The sequence below is a fragment of the Epinephelus lanceolatus genome, chromosome 11, assembly GCF_041903045.1.
Source record: "Epinephelus lanceolatus isolate andai-2023 chromosome 11, ASM4190304v1, whole genome shotgun sequence".
Lineage (NCBI taxonomy): Eukaryota > Metazoa > Chordata > Actinopteri > Perciformes > Serranidae > Epinephelus > Epinephelus lanceolatus.
The window spans coordinates 5,266,650-5,287,108 of record NC_135744.1 but is presented as its reverse complement, the minus strand read 5'-3'; the positions used below and the strand labels follow the sequence as shown (position 1 = coordinate 5,287,108).

Here is a 20,459-nt window from a genome sequence, read left to right as displayed (position 1 = left end):
AATAAAGAGAATAGAAATGTCAATGTCAGGATCTATGTGTGTTTTATCTGACATAATGTCATATGGAACAATATAGAGTAGAGAAAAATAAGACAGAAATTTGGCAAACATCTAAGTCGAGTTTCAATGTAAGACTCATAATTTACCAAACGTACAACAAATTGTAACTACTTCCACACTGCAGCTTCAATTTTGTGAAACAAACTTTTCCTAGTACTGACATCTACATCAATCAATCAATCAATCAATCAATTTTATTTATAAAGCCCAATATCACAAATCACAATTTGCCTCACAGGGCTTTACAGCATACGACATCCCTCTGTCCTTAGGACCCTCACAGTGGATAAGGAAAAAGTCCCCCCAAAAAACCCTTTAAAGGGGAAAAAAAACTGCAAATCTTTTCAGTCATCAGAGGGCACAAGTCATGATAAGCATTTACCTGAGAATATTTATCAATAGATGCAAATGTAACATAAGATAAGATAAGCTTTTATTGTTTCCCTTAGGAAAATTTGTCTTAGACATTTGAGAGAACACAGGCAACATGAGCACACGTGCAAGCAAACTGTACTTAACATACAGTATCACCCCCAGAGCCATGTACCCAAGAGTATTGCACAGATGCCCTACCTAAAGTAACTGCAAAGAAGTCCTATACACAATTACTACACAAATGCCCCTCACCACCCCACTCACAAACAAATGCATACTGTCACTGATGCATGATGAAGGCTTCTTCAGTATGATGATGAAGCCTTTGGTCTATTTGAATGGTGCCAGCTTAGCTTTGGGTTTTTTTGCTCATGTCTCAGAGGATGTGTAGCTCTGACGTTCACATAAATGATGTTCTGCACACTGCTTGATTCATGACTCACAGCAGAATGGCTGGTTGCAGAGGAGCTGTAAGTTACAGGCTACAATGATACCTGGAAAACACAAGTAAACGTATATTCCCTGCTTATTAGTTACTGCCCTTTAGCACAAACTCATTACAATATACCAGTGTGAGGTTGATGGATATAGTGATAGCAATACCAATGATAACTTTCCCAGAAGCAGAGATTTCAGACTTTGAAAGTCTCTACCCAGCTTGTAGACTCTGTGTTGAAACTAAAGAAGGGGATCACAGAGAACTTGGCTCATGCTTGACTTAACGTCACGCACAGTGCCTGCAGATTTTTCAGCAGCACATTCATATGCCAAGAATCCTTTTTTTGGGGGGGAGTTTTTCCTTATCTGCTGTAAGGGTCCTAAGGACAGAGGGATGTTGTAAAGCCCTGTGAGGCAAATTGTGATTTGTGATATTGGGCTTTATAAATAAAATTGATTGATTGATTGAACAGAAATCAAGATAGAGAAGGGAAAAGAACTCAAAAAACAACAACAGAAAAACTCTGAAACTCTGCCCTGACCAGCTGTCCAACCTGTCCCACCCCAGCCCGGCCCAGCCCCTCTCTACCCTCTATCCTCGGGCCCAACCAGAGATGCCCTTCAAAAGCACTGTAGCTTGGTTCTCCCTCTCTCTCCTTCCTTCTTCCTGATATTGTCTCCCCCTTTGGCTCTCTCTCCCCTCTATGTTTTTTTTTCTTTTACAAGAAACCCAGCCACACCTACACCTACACGCAAACACACACACACACACACACACACACACAAACCTATGCGCACTACAATAAACTAATTTACGCCCAATATTGTAGGTGGCTTAGAGGTAGAGTGAGTGGAAGATCGGAGTTTCAATCCCCAGCTCCTCCACTCCGTATGTTGAAGTATTCTTGGGCAAGACACTGAACCCCAAATTGCTCCCAGTGGATTCTCCATCAATGTGTGAGTGTTTGTGAATGGTTACTGAGTCGCAGGTGGCACCATGTATGGTAGTGCATGCATGGTGTGAATGGGTGAATGTGACATGTAGTGTGTAGACAGTGCTTTGAGTGGTCAGCAGGCTAGGAAAGTGCTATAGAAGTGCAATCCATTTATTTTTTACCGTTGTGCCTGCTTTTTGGGGCTCTATTGTTTTTTTTGTGCATCATATGTATCTTCTTGTTGATCATTTGTATTGCACAAAAAAAGAGAAAAACAAGAACAGTCCTGAGTAAATGTAAAAAGAAGACAAATAAAAAAACAAAAAGGCTAGTTTTCAAAAACCCATGCAGGTAATGGTTTGTAACTGGGTTTGCAACTGTAAACCACTCCACCCATATGGAGCATTAAAGGAAAACCCCAGGAGTACATTACCCACAGTAATGTAGTATTGCCCTTGTATAAAGTTGGGAGGTTTATGAGAGACAGATTAAAAAAGGAAATGAACTAAATCAGTCAGTCAGCAGAAGCTGAGATTTCCTCATTTAGGGCCCTTGTATGGGTCATGCTCCGAAAAACCCTGGATCCTACATTTCCCATAATGCAATGTGATAGTGTTGTTTGTTAGACTGTGCTTGTTATGCACCCACATCTTTCAAACTATGCACTACTAGATGGAAAGCAAGCTTTTTTTTGTAAGGCTGAAACTAAGATAACTCTGGTGACATCACTATTACATCTTATCACACCAACCTGTGTACAAATAGACCATTCAAAACAAATTTACATAAATAACTACAAAGAACATTTTATGATGAATGATGGCACTAGTTTCTGACATGAAAAAAAGAAAAACATTCTGGACCTGTCTAGATCTTGGTTTTCATTTTTTGTATGGTGGCAAGAATGTGGAGGATGAATGCCAGAATCAAGAATAACTGTAAAAAAATCTATAAATAATTTAAAATTAACTTGTAATAAAAAGACCATCACTGCATGTAACTGAATGAATATTGAAAAACTGAAAAACTCCAGAGTCACAGTTGACATTATATACAGCTGTTTTCATATGCTAAGTAGTTCTCCCCATGATGAGCAATCTGACCTTAATGTGTAAAATACAACATTAAAGGACTAAAGAAAAGGCACAGTATAGTTTATTCAGTACACTAAACCTATCTCTCCCTTTTCTACTTAAGACATACGTTTTTATTTGGAGAGAGTGAGCTGGAATGAGTTTGAAGCCAATACTGAGATTTGGGTGTGCTGACGAGTGAGCAGCCACTTGCAGTAGTCAAGGCAACAGATATTTTGCATTTGCTCCCTTTACTCTCTCCACTGTCCATTACAAATCAGACTGTAAGAGTGCAACGGGCAGAGGTGAACTATATGAGTCTTGAGAGAGAAACAAGTGAAAAGAAATGACATCATTCCAGATGGTGACAACACATATGATAATCACTGTTGTGGTGTCTGTTTCTGCTGATTAATCAATCAATCAATCAATTTTATTTATAAAGCCCAATATCACAAATCACAATTTGCCTCACAGGGCTTTACAGCATAAGACATCCCTCTGTCCTTAGGACCCTCATAGCGGATAAGGAAAAACTCGCCCCCAAAAACCCTTTAACGGGGAAAAAAATATTAACATTGAAGGTCTTAAAAGCAAAACATCTGAGCAGAGCATGTTTGCAAATTGGTCATGATTGCGGCTTTTCAAAAGGTTCTAGGTGTGAAAAAAATGTACCTTACATTTCAGAGAGCTGATAACAGTGCTGACTGAAACATGAAAGGGAAACACATGTCAGATTTAAGGTTGTTTTTTTTGGCAGATGCAACCATTTATCAAACTACATTAAGTCCTCAGTCAGTCAGTCAGTCATTAAAAAAAATGAAACTGCTAGGCGTAACAGAATCTGCATCACCCGCCCTGTCTGGAGCTGCTGACACTAAATCTTGTGTGGAATTATTCATTTTAATACCCCATTCTTTAAAAAAACAAAAACTACCAGTCTCTGGCAAACATATAACAAAGTTGTGTAGTATGAGCCATTATTTGGACAGGGAGGCTTGGCAAGCAATGGTTCAGGCTATGAGTGACTTAAGAACTCCGAGCCTGCAGCCATGGGTCAAACTGGGACAAGCCATGCTGATTGCCAGGCTGATCTACTGTCTCTGCAAGCAATCTGAAATACAATTTGGAGGCATTACTGATTGCCTGAGCCTTGTTTCAGTTCTCTCACAATATGCATGGTAGTGCAGTAATTCACCGGCGCAGGACAATAGTTGACTGTGTTCACCACCTCCACTCACAGAGACCGATAAGCATTAAGAATGAATTACTCGGCTGGCAAAATATGCATCTGGCGGGTCTCTCCTCCACAGGATATCAGCTGTACCATGTCAGTGAGCAACTAAAACACATCTTGCTATTTTATCTTCCCATTGCCTTTTAGATAATATGCTTCTATGTTGTCTTTTTCCTGGTGTCAATGTTTAACAGTTTTTATACCATAAGATCTCATAATTAGGAGATCTTACGGCATGATTATGAGACAATGTGTCATTTTCTTTTTTAATTCAGTGAATGCAATGCTCTTCTGTACTCTGCAGCCAACAAATCCCTTACTGAATGCTTAATTCACCATCTCTAATAGATAGCCTCCCTCTTTCTGACACTACAGGCATCTGCAAAAAAAAGACGACTGGTGTTGTGTACAAACACGCACTAACTCAGCGACACAGTTGTTAATAACACTGACTGACTGAACATGGTGGACTGCCTTAACTTAAATGTTCCAACGTGTTGATACACTTCACCTAACTTAACCAAACAAAGTGCCAAAGGTAAAAGTTGTTGGAGAGTACTCACTAAAAAGAGAGGAACAAGTCACATTATTTTAAAGTGACATCTTGTCACTGCTAAGTCCAAGCATGAAATGTAATCATTTTGACATCTGGTAATTGCTAATGCATAATGCATTTTTTTGTTGATATTTGTTGAATGATAGATTTAATAATATTTCCATTATGTTCTTTTGTCTTTTGCAGCTGTAGCACTGAGAGCAAACACCGTTTACCATTGCAGCAAAAGGAAAGAAGTGAGCACAGAGTAAATGAATGACACAGAGCAGTGACTAAATCTGTAGTGAAAGCCTGTTAACTAAGAGTAGCTCACTCAAAGCTTTAAAAAAAATGGTAAATAAATTAGAAGGATTCAGATTTGATGAGCAGATCCAAAACTTAGATTAAGTAAAATGTAATGAGCATCCACCCTGATGATACTGCAGACCTGAGAAGTGATGAAGCAGCCTCCAGATGAACAGGGTGTAGAGCCAAAGCAGTAGCTTCATTCCAGCCTGTCTTTCTGTCTCTCTGTTCTAGAGATGACAATTTCAGATATCTGGACAAAAATTTCCTCTTTTTCCGTAAAGAAAACCCCAGTTCTTTATTTTAATTGATCATATACAGTATAAGTAGGCTACTTCACACCACAAATATTTTCTTAAATATATTTTTGTTGAGGAAGTAAATTCATTACCATATTAGATTTTCTTGAGCAAATGATCATGTTAAGGCTGTTACTTTAAACATTTTATCTATATATCAGTTCTTGAAAATATCAGTCAATTTTACCGTCATTTCCTTATCTTACAGTTTTCAAAGGGCAGGGAACCTGTTTTTGAAATTAACTTACGCTTTTTTGTCATAACGCAGTGGCATGAAATGGCCACACCAATAAAAAAGAGAAAAGATCCCCTTTTTGTTCAGCTTTATTGCACAGATGCATCAGAGCAGGGTTCTTCCCTGCCTACTATGTCTCCTTTACAAACAGTGCATTGAAGCAGACGTTGATGTAATATGATGCATTGTGAATGTGCATTAGAAACCTAACGTAACTTCAAGCTTTGGTGGTTGTGGGGCACTTTCTGGGTAAGCAGAATGAACAAGTGCATTGTCTCTGTCCAAACAGCTTCCAAACATCAGCAGTGGAAATGTTATCGCTTGTGGCAACAGTGGGAGGTGTGCCTACTAACTGACAAATCTAGAGATTCATCATAAAAAATAAATAAATAAATAAATAAAAAATCAGTGAAACGCCTTTTTTACATCACAAAGTTTATCTTCTTTAAAATTAATGATTTGGATCTTCAAGAGATGTCTGTCTGCCTGTCTGTCTGTCTGTTTAAAAACTCATCATACTGAAGTGGCTCAGCATCATGCCAGCTCAATCTTTTTTCTACAGGGCAGAATTTTTTTTACAAAGACCTGCATTTTGTGCAGAAACAAACAGCCTGCATATTATACAAACTCTTATCTTATCTAAAGCCATTTTTGGACATAGAATAGCTAATGTCTCTGGCTTCATCAAACTGCTAAAGTCACAGCTTTTTGTGATAGACAAAGGTGATTATTACCACTTTATTAGAGACAGAGCTACGTGCATAGTATTTGGCACCTGTTGTGTGAGAGGAAGTGGTATCCCTGCTAGGAATCAGAAATGAGTTGAAACATTTCATGCTCTCTCACAGGCTGCATCACTGATTGATTTGAACTTATTTTGCTGCTGAAGCCTTAATATTTGACCAACAATAGGGACACTCTTGCTCTCCTCTCTGTGTTGAATGTCTTTACAAATGTTCTCTTTAATGTCATAGTTTATTAGATGATTCTGCTGCAGGACCACAGACAGATCACAAACACTAGCCTGAGTGTCAGACTGAAGCTCCCAGAGCCTACTCAGTTGAGTGGGCGGGGTCTATGGTCTGGAACCAGGCTACACAAACACAGGATGTCAGGATGTCAGGATGTTAGGTTGGGACTAACCTGCTGTTTGTAAAACTATGTTTTGCTGGAAGGACAGGGTGCTGGTCCAATTATCATTGTGGTTATACAAAGGTGTTTTTAACCTCCAACCCTGCACCATATAGGGGAAAATGGTTACAGATTAATCTGACATGAGGAAGAATCTTATGACGTAAAATCAGACAAGACCTGCATTTAATCTCTCTGTGTAATCGTCACATTGTTAAAAGAACGGACGTAGCTTCCAGGTCTAAAAAGTGAAGCCAGTGCCTTTAACCTGCATTCTTTCTAATGGTCCACAGAGGGCGACTCTACTGGTTCATCAATCAATGAAAAAATTAGCCTACTTCTCACTTGATTGATTGCCTCAGTAAACATTTTCCTAATGAGTTTAGAGTCTCAAACACTAGTTTCAAGTCTTCTTTAACACAGCATGATGTTCATTTTGTAACTTCTAGTCCCATTAAGAGTAGACGATACTGACAAGTTACTATCACAGCAACGTGACTATCAAGATAGAGGCATAGCCAGGGTTTAGGTTAGCTGGCATATGCTTGTTTTTTGTTGATAATACATGTAGCTGTCAGATGAAGATACCAACGACCAACATGTCCAGTGGAAAATATGTCAAATCAATAAATAAATAGCATATTAAATAGCCTAATATTGTGTGACCCATATGATTTGTTGCCAAGACAACTTAAATATAGTGCCAATATCCATGTTTCCTCTGTATTTATTCTGCGACAGAGGATCACAGTGAATCCATGAATGAAGCAAGTGTCTGTGGTTAGTTCACATTTCTCTGATAACAGCAGGACAGATGGCAGTCCTTTTTCTAAACTGCTGAAGTCAGTTAAACAGGTCAAGTGAAGATACTGTTGGCAGTCTACCAGTCACAAACAGGCACAGCAGTAAACGACAAGCTTATGTGCTGACAGATTCGGGGTCTTTGTGTTTTTTTGCTGAGCTATACCAGAGAATATTTCTGGTTATCAGAGACTGGTGATGCTGTTTTGCTCTACTGTTCTATGTGAAGTTTGCTGGAAGTGATGTATTGTAGGGATTTTATGAATGATCACTGCTATAAAAAATGCTTTTTAAAGGCTACTTTGCTTGTTAGCAACCGATCAAATGGTAATTTAGGAGGCAATCTGACCTGCACTGATTATACGGTCATATTGACCATGAATTTTTTTTTTTAAATACTGCCGTATCCTAGAGACCCAAGTCCTATCCAGCTCCACCCGAGCTCACCCAAAAATAGTCACTTCTGGCTCCAGAAAAACAAGGTGGCCATGGCCAAAATGCCAAACTCAAGGCTTGAGTCCACAAACCAATGGGTGATGTCATGGTGGATATGTCCACTTTTTTTATATAGTCTTTAACCTTGTAAAAATGATTAAGGAATGCTTCATTAAATTTATGAAGACAGGGATATTTTTTACATTGAATATCCAGCACATTCTCAGTCTAAGCTCATCAAATATCTTCTCTTAATTGGTGATTTCGGTGTTAGACTGATGCCAAAAGCAACCTTTAGCGGTGGTATAATACACCGCTGGGCGGTGTCAGTTTGTAACATGGCCAGACAGAACCTTTCATTGTGTTACGTTCCGCTGCTGGTTAGTTTGAAACACTACCGGTAACGATGTGATATAAAGAGCTGGAAAGCCCCACACAGGATGGGCAGCAGGGGTGGTGTGTAGGTCGCAACAAACTCCAGACTTTCATCGCCGAGGCTGGTGTACGCTTCCTATATGAAGGTAGAGCCAAACCATGATGGTTAACAACAACGCAAGAGCATAATTAGCGCGTAATGTGTAGACGTGAATGGCACTAACGAAGCGGCGATATGTGACGAATTGGGATGAGAAGGGGTTGGAAGATCATTGTCATGTAAAAAATGACTGGTCTAAATACTTTTACATTGCAAATACTACAGTTTTAAAGCAAGCATTTTTTTCATATTTAGTCAGCTAAATAACTGCAACACCAAAGGGCATATTTTGATCTGCATACTATTTGCCTGATCATTATTGCAAAGGCATGTGTACTTGTTTATTTATTAAAGTGCCATCATTCCTCTCTAGTGAATATCCACCACAGAAACAACATGAAAACACAGGACTGTTGACAGTGGCTGGTGAACAGTACAGAGACAGGTGAAGTGATATGGTGGACAATAATGAAACCGATCATAACTTTACTTCTTGAAGAAGACGTTGTCCTCCTCCCAGAACCAGGTGTAGGTCAGGTTGCGAGGGTAGGCCTCAGCCTGGCAGGTGAAGAAGGCGTCTTGCGAGATGTTTACTGTAATGTTCACTGGTGGTGTTACGATAAAAGGAGGGCCTGGTGGGGAAAAAAAGGCAGAAAACATTCCTGACAAACGCATATTAAGTAGGACATTTTGCCTAGAAATGCATGATGCCAAATGGAATTTGTCAAAAAGGGATTGAAAGAATTCTCATCATAACATCAAACGTAATATTTTGCTAAGCAGGAAATCCATTTTTGCTGGGATAGAACCTAAAATTGGAAAAATAGGAAACAGAGTCGTCACATTGTATTCAAAATTCAAAGTACTATTTAAATGTGGGAGAAAAAAAGGAATATTCAATCTACAATCATAAGTTCAAATTCAATATAATTGGATTTCACAGCTTTGCGGCTGTTAAACCTGCATGTATGACACAAGAGACTATGTAATTCACAAAGCACCCACAAAGGGTGTTATGCACCCATAATAGTAGCCACTGAGACTTCATCCATTGGTTTGTGGACTCACATATTGAAGCCTCGTGTTTTGCATTTTGGCTGTCTCCATCTTGGATTTTTGGAGCAGAAGTGGCCATATTTGGACAAGAGGGTGGAGCTTTAGAAGAGCTAGGGGGGATCTGACTTATAGGGCTCTAGTTTTGCAGACCGGGCGAGGCGGACAACTGGGTGTGGCCAGGCAGATTTTGCAAGTTTGGCACACCGTGCGCCTGGCGCAGCTACTCCTCTTTCCCACCTCCGTCCCTCCTACCTGCGCAAGTCGGAAAGAGGGAGGAGAGAAGGCGTGGAGTGGGTTTTACATACATCATACCAATCAAATGAGCCCCTCTCCTCGCCCTTAAATGCGCCGCGCGAAGGTGTAATGAGAGTTAACTCAATTCGCCATGGCAGAAGAGAGCAGCAGCGTCAGACAGTCAAACTTCTCCCAGGAGGAAACTGATGTTTTGGTCCGGGAGGTCCAAGCTCGCAGTGTCCGAATATACGGAACTGGGAGCAGACCTCCACGGGCTGATGATGCAAAGGTAGCCTGGGAGGTCACCACAATTGGAAATCAATGTTGCATTTCTCTTGTATGCGCGCGCTATCTCTTTCTTTCTCGCAGTCTCACTCTGTTTCTTTTCTTTTGACTTTTCTAAGATGATAGATGCTGAATATATACTCTGTATCTGATGCTGTGGCTGTTTGTGGTTGGCTGAGAGGGATGTGAACTCATTAGTTTGCAACTGTGTTAATCAAATCAGGTTGGCTTTCCATTACGCGTGCCAAACGTGCCAAACGGTGCCAATCCCCTTTGATCTGACATCAGATGTGACGGGACAGTCGATATAGAGATACATTTTAGGGATGCACCGAATATTCGGTAACCGAATATATTTGGCCGAATATTGCAAAAAAACACACATTCGTTATTTGGTGGAATAAGTTAAAAGCAAGGCCGAATAATAGCGGCGTGTTTTGATAACGCAATCAAACAGCATGCCGTGACGGGCTGAGTAACATGTTGGCAGTGTGGCGATCCGCCCGTCACGGCACTCGGCATTTGCGACTGAAAATAGTTTTGAGCAAGCAAAATAGGCTTAAATCATTCAGCACGCTGTGTGAGCAGCCTACAGATTTCAATCACCAGCAGAAACGAAAGACAAATCCCATCGGTTGTGGGTTGAACGGGGGTCACAGACACAGACAGTAATGTACTCCTGTCAAATACGGCGGCCATCGGTTTACCGGCAACGGGAAATCGGCTCCAATAATATCCTCTTCTTGGCGTCATGACTGCCCAGAAGTACCAGAACAGCCGAGCCAGCCGAACACAGGTATGTGACGTGTCAGAGGAGAAACGAGCCGTTCACGGCCCACGAACCTCACTGCACTTTAGGGACTGTTCTTTACTTGTCAGGGCAGGAGGGTGGCTGGTTGATTCTTATTTTATTTATTTATTTTATTTTGATCCCCCCTATGTTCATCACTTATTGATGCTGTTTATGTATGTATTAAGTATGAATAAGTCAATAAGTAATTTATTCCACTGAAATATCATTGATGTATTATAGAAAAGTAATTCATCTTTTTATAAATGACACAAGGCATTTTCGCTGTGGTATCGTGATACTTCTTAGAACCATGACATTTTCATTGGTATCATACAGTGGGATCCAATTTTGGTACCGTAACAACACTAATCTGGAGGGGGTTCATCTGCAAAAACTAATGAAAAACTAAACAACGATATTCAGTATTCGGTACTCGGTATTCGGCCAAGCGCTTAATATTATTAGGCTTTGGACACAAATTTTCATTTCAGTGCATCCCTAATACATTTATGTGCTGATTGCAGATAGTTGCATTGAATAGTGGTTTTTGGGTATTTATTGCATCGTTAATGTGCCTGAAATTCTGGAAACCTGCCTGTGAGGTTTTGGTGACGTGTGCGCACTGTCCGCCGGTCAGCCAAACTTCGGCTTACACCGGCTGCGCTCCGCCTGCGCTGATAGTAGACCTGGTTTCAGCTGGCGAGCTTTTAGCACACCTTCGGCGAAGCCTTTTGGCACGAAACTGTCACTGCGCCAAGCTGGATGTGTCGACACCTCCCCCTGCTGCGCCGCCACACCCATCTCAGTGCGCCTCGGTCTGCCAAACTACCAAAGTGAGCGCGCCTCGGGTTGCGCTGCTCGAAACTAGCTCTGCGCAGGGTTTGCCATCCTGCGCCACTCTGCGCTGCGCCGGGAAACTAGAGCCCATAGACTGTGTCGATGTCTCGCAGACAGCCATGCCCTTAATTATACATAACTTTAAGCCTAATGATAAAATGTAAATGGGTGCGATATATAAAGAGTCATTCCCCTCACAGGTGTCCTGAATGCTGAAATTAACTATAGAAACAAAAACACCTTTTTGTACCAGGCTGTAAACATGTTTACTTCTGGTATAAAGATGGGCATTTTAACACTAGTGTCTACGGGTAATGACTAACTTTTGGAGCCAGCCTCAGGAGGCCATTTGAGGAACTGCAGTTTCTGGCACTTCTGCATTGGCTTCATTTTTCAGCCATAGAGGATGCAGCATAGGCGCCCCCCTCACTGCACTGCAAAGCAAATACTGTCTCAGAGCTCCTGTGCTACTGTTACATATTTAAATGAATGTGCATACATGCAGTGCAAAAATGGCCATTTTCTGTACAAATCAGAGTCCTGCACCGGGCTGGGTACCCACGGGTCGTTTTTAAAAAAACATTTTTTCCCGGGTTCGGATCTGGGTGGAAAAAATAACATGCGGGTCGGATTGCGGGTTTTAGATAAACACATCAGTCATTAGTTCGGTAAACTACAGATAACTATCTTGGTCATTATTTACTCTCTGAGGATCGCCTCCGCTATTTCGCAACGGTAATTGGTTCAGCTGTTTCATCATCTAATAACACAATTTGCGATTGGACGACAGAATCAACATGGCTGCCACCGTCTAACAAGCGCCGCTTCCAAAACAGTAAATAATTATTTAGGTATTTGAGAAATAAGTGGATAAAACGTACAACTATCACTTTATAATGTTTCTGAAGTGTTTCCCTGATGGATTACTTCTGTCCTCGATGGATTCTAAAAACACGTGACGGCTCGTAACTGCTGAACGCCGCTCTGGACAGAAAGTAAGTCTATTATTACACATGTAAAGTTCCTTTACATTGATTAAAAGTTTAAAAGCATTAAACGTAACAAATGAGTGCTTCTACACTCGTATGGGAGAAGAACACAGAGGGTTGATGATGGAGCTGAAGTCAGGTTTTTATTATGAGAGCTGCTTCATTCAGGTCGTTGTTTACTTACTGGCACCTTATGCTGTTCAATATTCAGCCAATATGACCCAAAATGATTACTTTAATTCCGGGTTACGGGTCGGGCTGCGGGTCGTGTTTCAACGGGTTGGACCGGGTTGCGGTACTAATTGGCCTGATGCACGGGTTTGCGGTTCGGGTGCGGGTTTGTACGTCACCGGGTCGGGGCGGATCTTGAAAACTGGACCCGTGCATAACTCTGGTACAAATCAGCCTCATTGCAAAAAATGTACAAAGAGCAGCAATAATAGCCACATGCAAATCATTAGTGTCTTCAGAGAGTTGGTGGAAACTGAAGCACTTTTTAGAGGCTGTTCTCGAAGTGGCCCTCTGCCCATTACTGGCCTGAAATTTTGAGGAATGCCTCTGCACCTGGCTGGTCAGGACCTGTAGCTTGCTTTCTGTTCTGCCTCCTGTGCTCTTGGCACAAAGTACAGGTGGGGGAAATGCATCACAGTGCAGATGTGGACAATTTGGCATCGAGTCACAAATGTCAATAATCAGTTATCTAAATGTTTGTAAATAATGTGATGTTGATGGAATGAAGAGGCAGACTTCAAACCTTGAGGACAGTGCAGCACTTGAACAGTCTACAGCGCAGAGAAGCTAGAGTTAACCTGTTATTCATCTTCACAAAAGGCAGCCTGCATCACAATTAGATTATTTGCATCACTATCATTATTAGGTTATATATGCCTTCACCATGGATACACTGTGGTGTATTTATTTCGTTTTTATTTTGTACCAACACAGAAAATATGTTTTTTTGTATTTTTCACTTTCTTTTTTCCAACACAGAATATTAATTTCATCTTTAGAATTACAACAATATTTAGCAAGACATGCTTTCCGGCCACCAGATGGCGCTATTTTCACCGTCTTAATTGCTGCTGAGGCTGTCAGACCATAGACTTTATTTATTAATTTATCCACTTTGCTTCAACCGATCACCACCAAAATTTTATCATCTGTTCCTTGTCCCAATATCCACCTTTCCTGAAAATTTCAATAACTTTTGGAGTTATTTTGCAGACAACAAACAGACAAACAGACCAACGCCGGCGAAAACATAACCTCCTTGGCGGAGGTAATAATTAGATTTGCAGGGTGGACCTGAAGTATAATGTGTATAAATACCAGAGTTTCTCACACATTTTGGAGCTTGACTGTTCATTAGGAGAGGAGCACTGTTGGGATACATATACCATTTGCTTTATGCGTCGCACCACAATATTGCAGTACAGACATTACTTGGAGTCTGCTTACAGACGGAGACGCAGAACATGAGGCGCAGTGAAAATGAAACCTAACCATTAATTGAGCTGGGTTTAAAAGTTTGCTTTCAGTCACAAACAGCTGCTCCTCTTATCCATCAATCTGATCTGATCAGCTCTGATCATTTCGGATCAGCTGATCAATTATCCAGCCTGTGACTCAAAACTCCACAAATTGCTGCTGCTGAGGAAGAAAAATAATGCATGAGGAGCTCAATCTGTGCTGCATTCACAGACCCGCAAATAACTCCAAATTTGGTTGGGTGAAACAGACGGATACACAACAACACACAAGCAAGAAAAACAAACAAAAAAAAGAAACAGAGTTAGTGACCCCCAAACCACCACCACTGCCATTTTGACTTATATACAGACCTGAAACAGGAAGACAGACCTGAACAAGAACAAGATCAACGCTAAATGAAAAGTAAATTTATCTGTTTATGTCATCTAAGGTCTATGTTATGTTTTAAAAATAGCAATAGCAAGTAGTCACACACTGAGAGAAATAAGTCAAATCAGATAGAGGTTGCGAGTGATGTACAATTCATCATGCCGCAATCCATTCTTTGTAAATTTCCTCCTCAGTGTGTAAGTGCACCATATCAACAGTTTGTTCTTAAACACAGAACATACAGGACATATATTGAGCATGGGTCATGTGGCAGATTTATGGCCATGTACACATACTGTGAAGACAAACAGGGATTAACGTCGATGCATCGACTCTAAATTCTGTTAAGTGTCATGGCAGACCCCATAGCTATGTCATATACTTATGTTGCACTCATGTCAAGGATTATGAGAATTTATTGAGTGATCCTTGCTGTGTCAGATGGATCATTCCCCTTACACGCATGAATCTATTTATACCACGACACTTGATTTGCAGTTATTTCCTAGCTGTGACCAAAACTACATCATCCATAGCCACTGAAGCTAAAATCAGCCTATTCTACCTTTATCTATTTTCAGCTACTTACCACTACTATGTGGTTGGATTTATATGAGAGTACCACTTAACACTTTAGTATGTGAGTGTATTTGGCAATACCACCCAAAACAGGATATACTACACATAAGTACTGCTTAAGAGGACTGAACCATTGTGTGTGAAAGATTAGATTTGAACATGTCAGTTCTCCAGGCATTGCATGCATGACAAGACAAAGACTTAAAAGTGTGGATTTAATTATTTTGAACTGAAGATCAAAATGTACACATAACAGGAAAAGTGGCATAAACTTAAAAGTCAAATTAGGTAGAGGATTTAGACAAATATGTGTAAAGACAAAAGAAGGGTTAGGAGATGGACAGGTCGATGGTCCAAGAAAATCTCAGAGACTCTGCTGGAGTGAGAGCAGGTATCAGTGGACCGAGTGCCAAAAAGATCTTTCTCTGAGCTCCTACACTAGCTGAAAGAGTACAAAGAGGCACCCAAGGGATAAAATAAGAGTGATGAGAAGACTGATGAAATGAAGAAATAGCTGAGGTCCTCAGGTAGGTTAGCAGTTAAATCTAGTTGCTCCAGGAGCAGCTGAAGATGCAGCCAGTGGAGAAAAGACCAGGGAGTGAAAGCAAGAGAACAACTGACATTCAGGAACTGCTGAATGTTCTGTAAGTGCTTTTTTCAGTTTCATTATCATTTTTTTCAATAAGATTGATAGAGTGAAAAACATGGAATGTGCACTCTTAAAGTGACACATTTGGCCTCATTCAAGAAAAATGTTTTTACTCTTGTCTTAAACCGCTCATATTTGTGTCTGAGTCTTATTTTTCTTAGTTCTACATTTCTGGTCACCTACTCTTTTCTGCATGCCCAATCACCCAGGTCCCAGTCAGTAATTGTCCATTCACCCTGATTTTCCCGCACCTCAGCTCTAATAATGTCTACCTCATAAGAGCAACTCAGTTCACCTGTTACTCACTACTCACAACCTGTATATCTACCCCTGCCTCACAGGCTCTCTTTGCCAGATTGTTCTTCGCCACTCATGCAAGACTCTACAGCACTTTATGTCAGACTGATTTCTTGATGCCAAGTCTGCCTGCCTCTGATCTACCTACCTCATCTGATTCAAAGTAAATGCGCCAGTCTTCTGTCCCTGACCTTGAGACCTGTTTCTACATCCTTGGGCCCTGTTCATCTGTGGCTGTTTGAGGTTACCGTACGACAACAACGCTATAGTGTGAGTGTTCTTGTCTGCTTACCAGTGGTTTCCTCTTGTCCAAAGACTTCCACTGTGTCACCACATTCGCCATTATGTGTGCGTCCTGTGACTACTCCCTTGCTGGCTTCTCAACCCTCTGCCTGGCCTGGTTTGTGTGCTTAGACTATGTACTTACCTGGTTCCAGATATTCTGCCTCCCAAACTACAGCTCCTACCTTCTACGCAGTACTGTTGCCTGTTATTAAACTGAACTGTGTTTGTGGTTGGGCTAATGCCACCACTTACTTGCCTGCCTCACGGCCCGGTTCTGCCTGCCAAACCAGCCAAGCTGCCAAGGACTTTGTGGAGAGGCTTAACTGACGTTTAATTAGTGACATTAAATGTCATTACAACCTGTTCCTGGCTTCTTGTGTGATGCAAATGGGTTCTAATAAAACCCATTACATTACATTTACATTACATTATTTATATGGGTGTTCAAAGTCTGATTCACTCAAGCCTATTTACACTTCCCACTTCAAGGTCCTGTATCTGTGTAAAATCCAGCTGAGATTTGAGACATTTTCATTTCCACTTTGCCTCGTATTGGTCAGATGAATTCATCCACCCTTGGAAATCAGGATTGGCCCTCCTCAAGTCCAGATGGAGGTGGTAATGCACCCGGAGATGTTTGATAGAAACACAACAAGGATAACTTATGCACTTTAAGCCAGCTGAAATGACGAGTTGTGAATGGGATCTAAACTCTCTCAACTGCATAAACTGTGTTGCTAAAATGTTGGGCAAAAGGGAGGATGCTCCTCTAAACAGGGTCTTGTTTAAAGACCCAGGGCAGATGTTGGAGTGTGAGAAGTTTCCAGCAGCTACTGAGCTGTACCAGTTGCCATGCCAAAGTGTGCCAATAAAATAAAAAAATCTTTCTGAAACATTGTTGAATTCTCTGTCTGACCTACTGGAGGGAAAACTGCCATAAAGATAGTCCTTTTAGGAGACTAATTAAGGGATATGTACCACTTGCAAGAACCCCCTGCTACCTCCCTCTATCCTTTGCCTTCAAATATTCAGTAAAGATTAAACAAAAAACTATGTCTCATTTTTAGTATGTGAACAACAGTAACTCAGAGTGAGATCCACCTGGATCTTTACACTCTGCCATTTCTCCTCACACATTTACATATATGTATTTTTTTTCCCAGTGTGGCACATAGGTTTACATTCTAAAAGTTCAATTATTTGACACCACTGACTCCCATGTACGCATGGCAAGAGAGGAGAGGGAGAGATGCTGTGCTGCTGCCAGAGGAGCCACTGAATGAGTTCCCTCTGAGCGGTAAGTCACTAAAAGAGTCTGAGAAGTCTGGGGCTGTTCATAAAATATTAAGGACATCCAGGCCTCACAACGCTCTTTATTCCACACAACTGAAGCTGCTCCTCTTTATGGAACCACCGCGGAGTCGCGGAGTCGCGGAGTATACACTCAGTCTGAATTTGATGCCTGCAGCAGGTTTCAAAAAAGTTGGGACCGGGACAATTGAACACTGGTAAAGTTGTGGAATGCTCAAAAAGCACCTGGAACATTCCACAACAGGTTATTTGGTAAAAGATGATAGTGTCACGACTGGGTATGAAAGGGGCATCCTCGAAAGCTCTGGTTTTAAAATATGTGGCGCATTTTGAAGAGAAAAATACAACAATGGAAACCCCACACTGTTGAGCAACTGAAGTTGTATATCAAGCAAGAATTGGAAAGAATTTCACTTTCCAAACACTTACTGAGTGGTGTTAAAAGAAAAGGTGATGTAACGCAGTGGTAAACATGCCCCTGTCTCAACTTTTTTGGAAGGTGCTGCAGGCAACAAATTCAGACAGAGTGTATATTTACAAAAAACAATAAAGTTTATCGGTTTGATCATTGAATATCTTGTCTTTGGATTGTATTTATTGAATATAGGTTGAAAGGGATTCACAAATGGTTGCATTCTGTTTTGATTGACATTTTACAGTGTCCTAACTTTTTTTTTTTTAGAATGGGGGTCAGAAAATATTGTCTTAATCTTTTTTAAATTTGGAATGAACCATCTTGATTACAGATGGTTGCTGTGATGGACTATGAAAATGTTTCATTAAGTCTAAACCTTTATGATTATTTCAAATTTATAAGGGTCACAAAGAACATTAATACATGGATAATTTTGATTAAGTTATGCTTTTTCAGCATAACTTAATCATAATTATACATTTTATACACATTATTATATAAAGAACATTAATAAATGGCCAACTATGGTTAAGTAAACACAGCTGTAAGACGTAATATATATACAGTACAGGCCAAAAGTTTGGACACACCTTCTCATTCAATGCGTTTTCTTTATTTTCATGACTATTTACATTGTAGATTCTCACTGAAGGCATCAAAACTATGAATGAACACATGTGGAGTTATGTACTTAACAAAAAAAGGTGAAATAACTGAAAACATGTTTTATATTCTAGTTTCTTCAAAATAGCCACCCTTTGCTCTGATTACTGCTTTGCACACTCTTGGCATTCTCTCCATGAGCTTCAAGAGGTAGTCACCTTAAATGGTTTCCACTTCACAGGTGTGCCTTATCAGGGTTAATTAGTGGAATTTCTTGCTTTATCAATGGGGTTGGGACCATCAGTTGTGTTGTGCAGAAGTCAGGTTAATACACAGCCGACAGCCCTATTGGACAACTGTTAAAATTCATATTATGGCAAGAACCAATCAGCTAACTAAAGAAAAACGAGTGGCCATCATTACTTTAAGAAATGAAGGTCAGTCAGTCCGGAAAATTGCAAAAACTTTAAATGTGTCCCCAAGTGGAGTCGCAAAACCCATCAAGCGCTACAACCAAACTGGCACACATGAGGACCGACCCAGGAAAGGAAGACCAAGAGTCACCTCTGCTTCTGAGGATAAGTTCATCCGAGTCACCAGCCTCAGAAATGGCAAGTTAACAGCAGCTCAGATCAGAGACCAGATGAATGCCACACAGAGTTCTAGCAGCAGACCCATCTCTAGAACAACTGTTAAGAGGAGACTGCGCCAATCAGGCCTTCATGGTCAAATAGCTGCTAGGAAACCACTGCTAAGGAGAGGCAACAAGCAGAAGAGATTTGTTTGGGCCAAGAAACACAAGGAATGGACATTAGACCAGTGGAAATCTGTGCTTTGGTCTGATGAGTCCAAATTTGAGATCTTTGGTTCCAACCGCCGTGTCTTTGTGAGACGCAGAAAAGGTGAACGGATGGATTCCACATGCCTGGTTCCCACTGTGAAGCATGGAGGAGGAGGTGTGATGGTGTGGGGGTGTTTTGCTGGTGACACTGTTGGGGATTTATTCAAAATTGAAGGCACACTGAACCAGCATGGCTACCACAGCATCCTGCAGCGACATGCCATCCCATCCGGTTTGCGTTTAGTTGGACAATCATTTATTTTTCAACAGGACAATGACCCCAAACACACCTCCAGGCTGTGTAAGGGCTATTTGACCAAGAAGGAGAGTGATGGAGTGCTGCGGCAGATGACCTGGCCTCCACAGTCACTGGACCTGAACCCAATCGAGATGGTTGGGTGAGCTGGACCGCAGAGTGAAGGCAAAGGGGCCAACAAGTGCTAAACACCTCTGGGAACTCCTTCAAGACTGCTGGAAAACCATTTCAGGTGACTACCTCTTGAAGCTCATGGAGAGAATGCCAAGAGTGTGCAAAGCAGTAATCAGAGCAAAGGGTGGCTATTTTGAAGAAACTAGAATATAAAACATGTTTTCAGTTATTTCACCTTTTTTTGTTAAGTACATAACTCCACGTGTTCATTCATAGTTTTGATGCCTTCAGTGAGAATCTACAATGTAAATAGTCATGAAAATAAAGAAAACGCATTGAATGAGAAGGTGTGTCCAAACTTTTGGCCTGTACTGTATTTAGATTGCCTCTCCCCGATTTCTCTTCAAGAACTGACCGCAGTGATTTCTTCATCTAAATCATCGTGTCCCTTAGACCCCATCCCAACTAGGCTACTTAAGGAGGTCTTACCTTTAGTTAACACTCATATATTAGATATGATCAATATATCCTTATTAACACGCTATGTACCACAGTCTTTTAAGGTAGCTGTAAGTAAACCTCTCCTAAAAAAGCCCACCCTGGATCCAGAGGTGTTAGCCAACTATAGACCCATATCTAATCTTCCCTTTCTTTCAAAGATCCTTGAGAAAGTAGCTGCAGACTAGCTGTGTGATTTTCTCCATGATAATAATTTATTTG

General features: G+C 40.9%; 1 protein-coding gene across 3 annotated transcripts in view; it reads right to left on the bottom strand.

Annotated features, from left to right (window-relative positions):
• igsf9bb (immunoglobulin superfamily, member 9Bb) overlaps positions 1-20,459 on the bottom strand; it is a 277,518-nt gene that overhangs the window by 88,310 nt on the left and 168,749 nt on the right. For all 3 annotated transcript variants that reach the window (XR_013492299.1, XM_033650284.2, XM_033650293.2), the window contains exon 6: positions 8,826-8,967. Coding sequence is in view for 2 of the 3 variants with exons in the window: in XM_033650284.2 (XP_033506175.1) it covers positions 8,826-8,967 (142 nt within the window). In the remaining variant the exon portion in view is untranslated. The remainder of the gene's footprint in view (positions 1-8,825; positions 8,968-20,459) is intronic.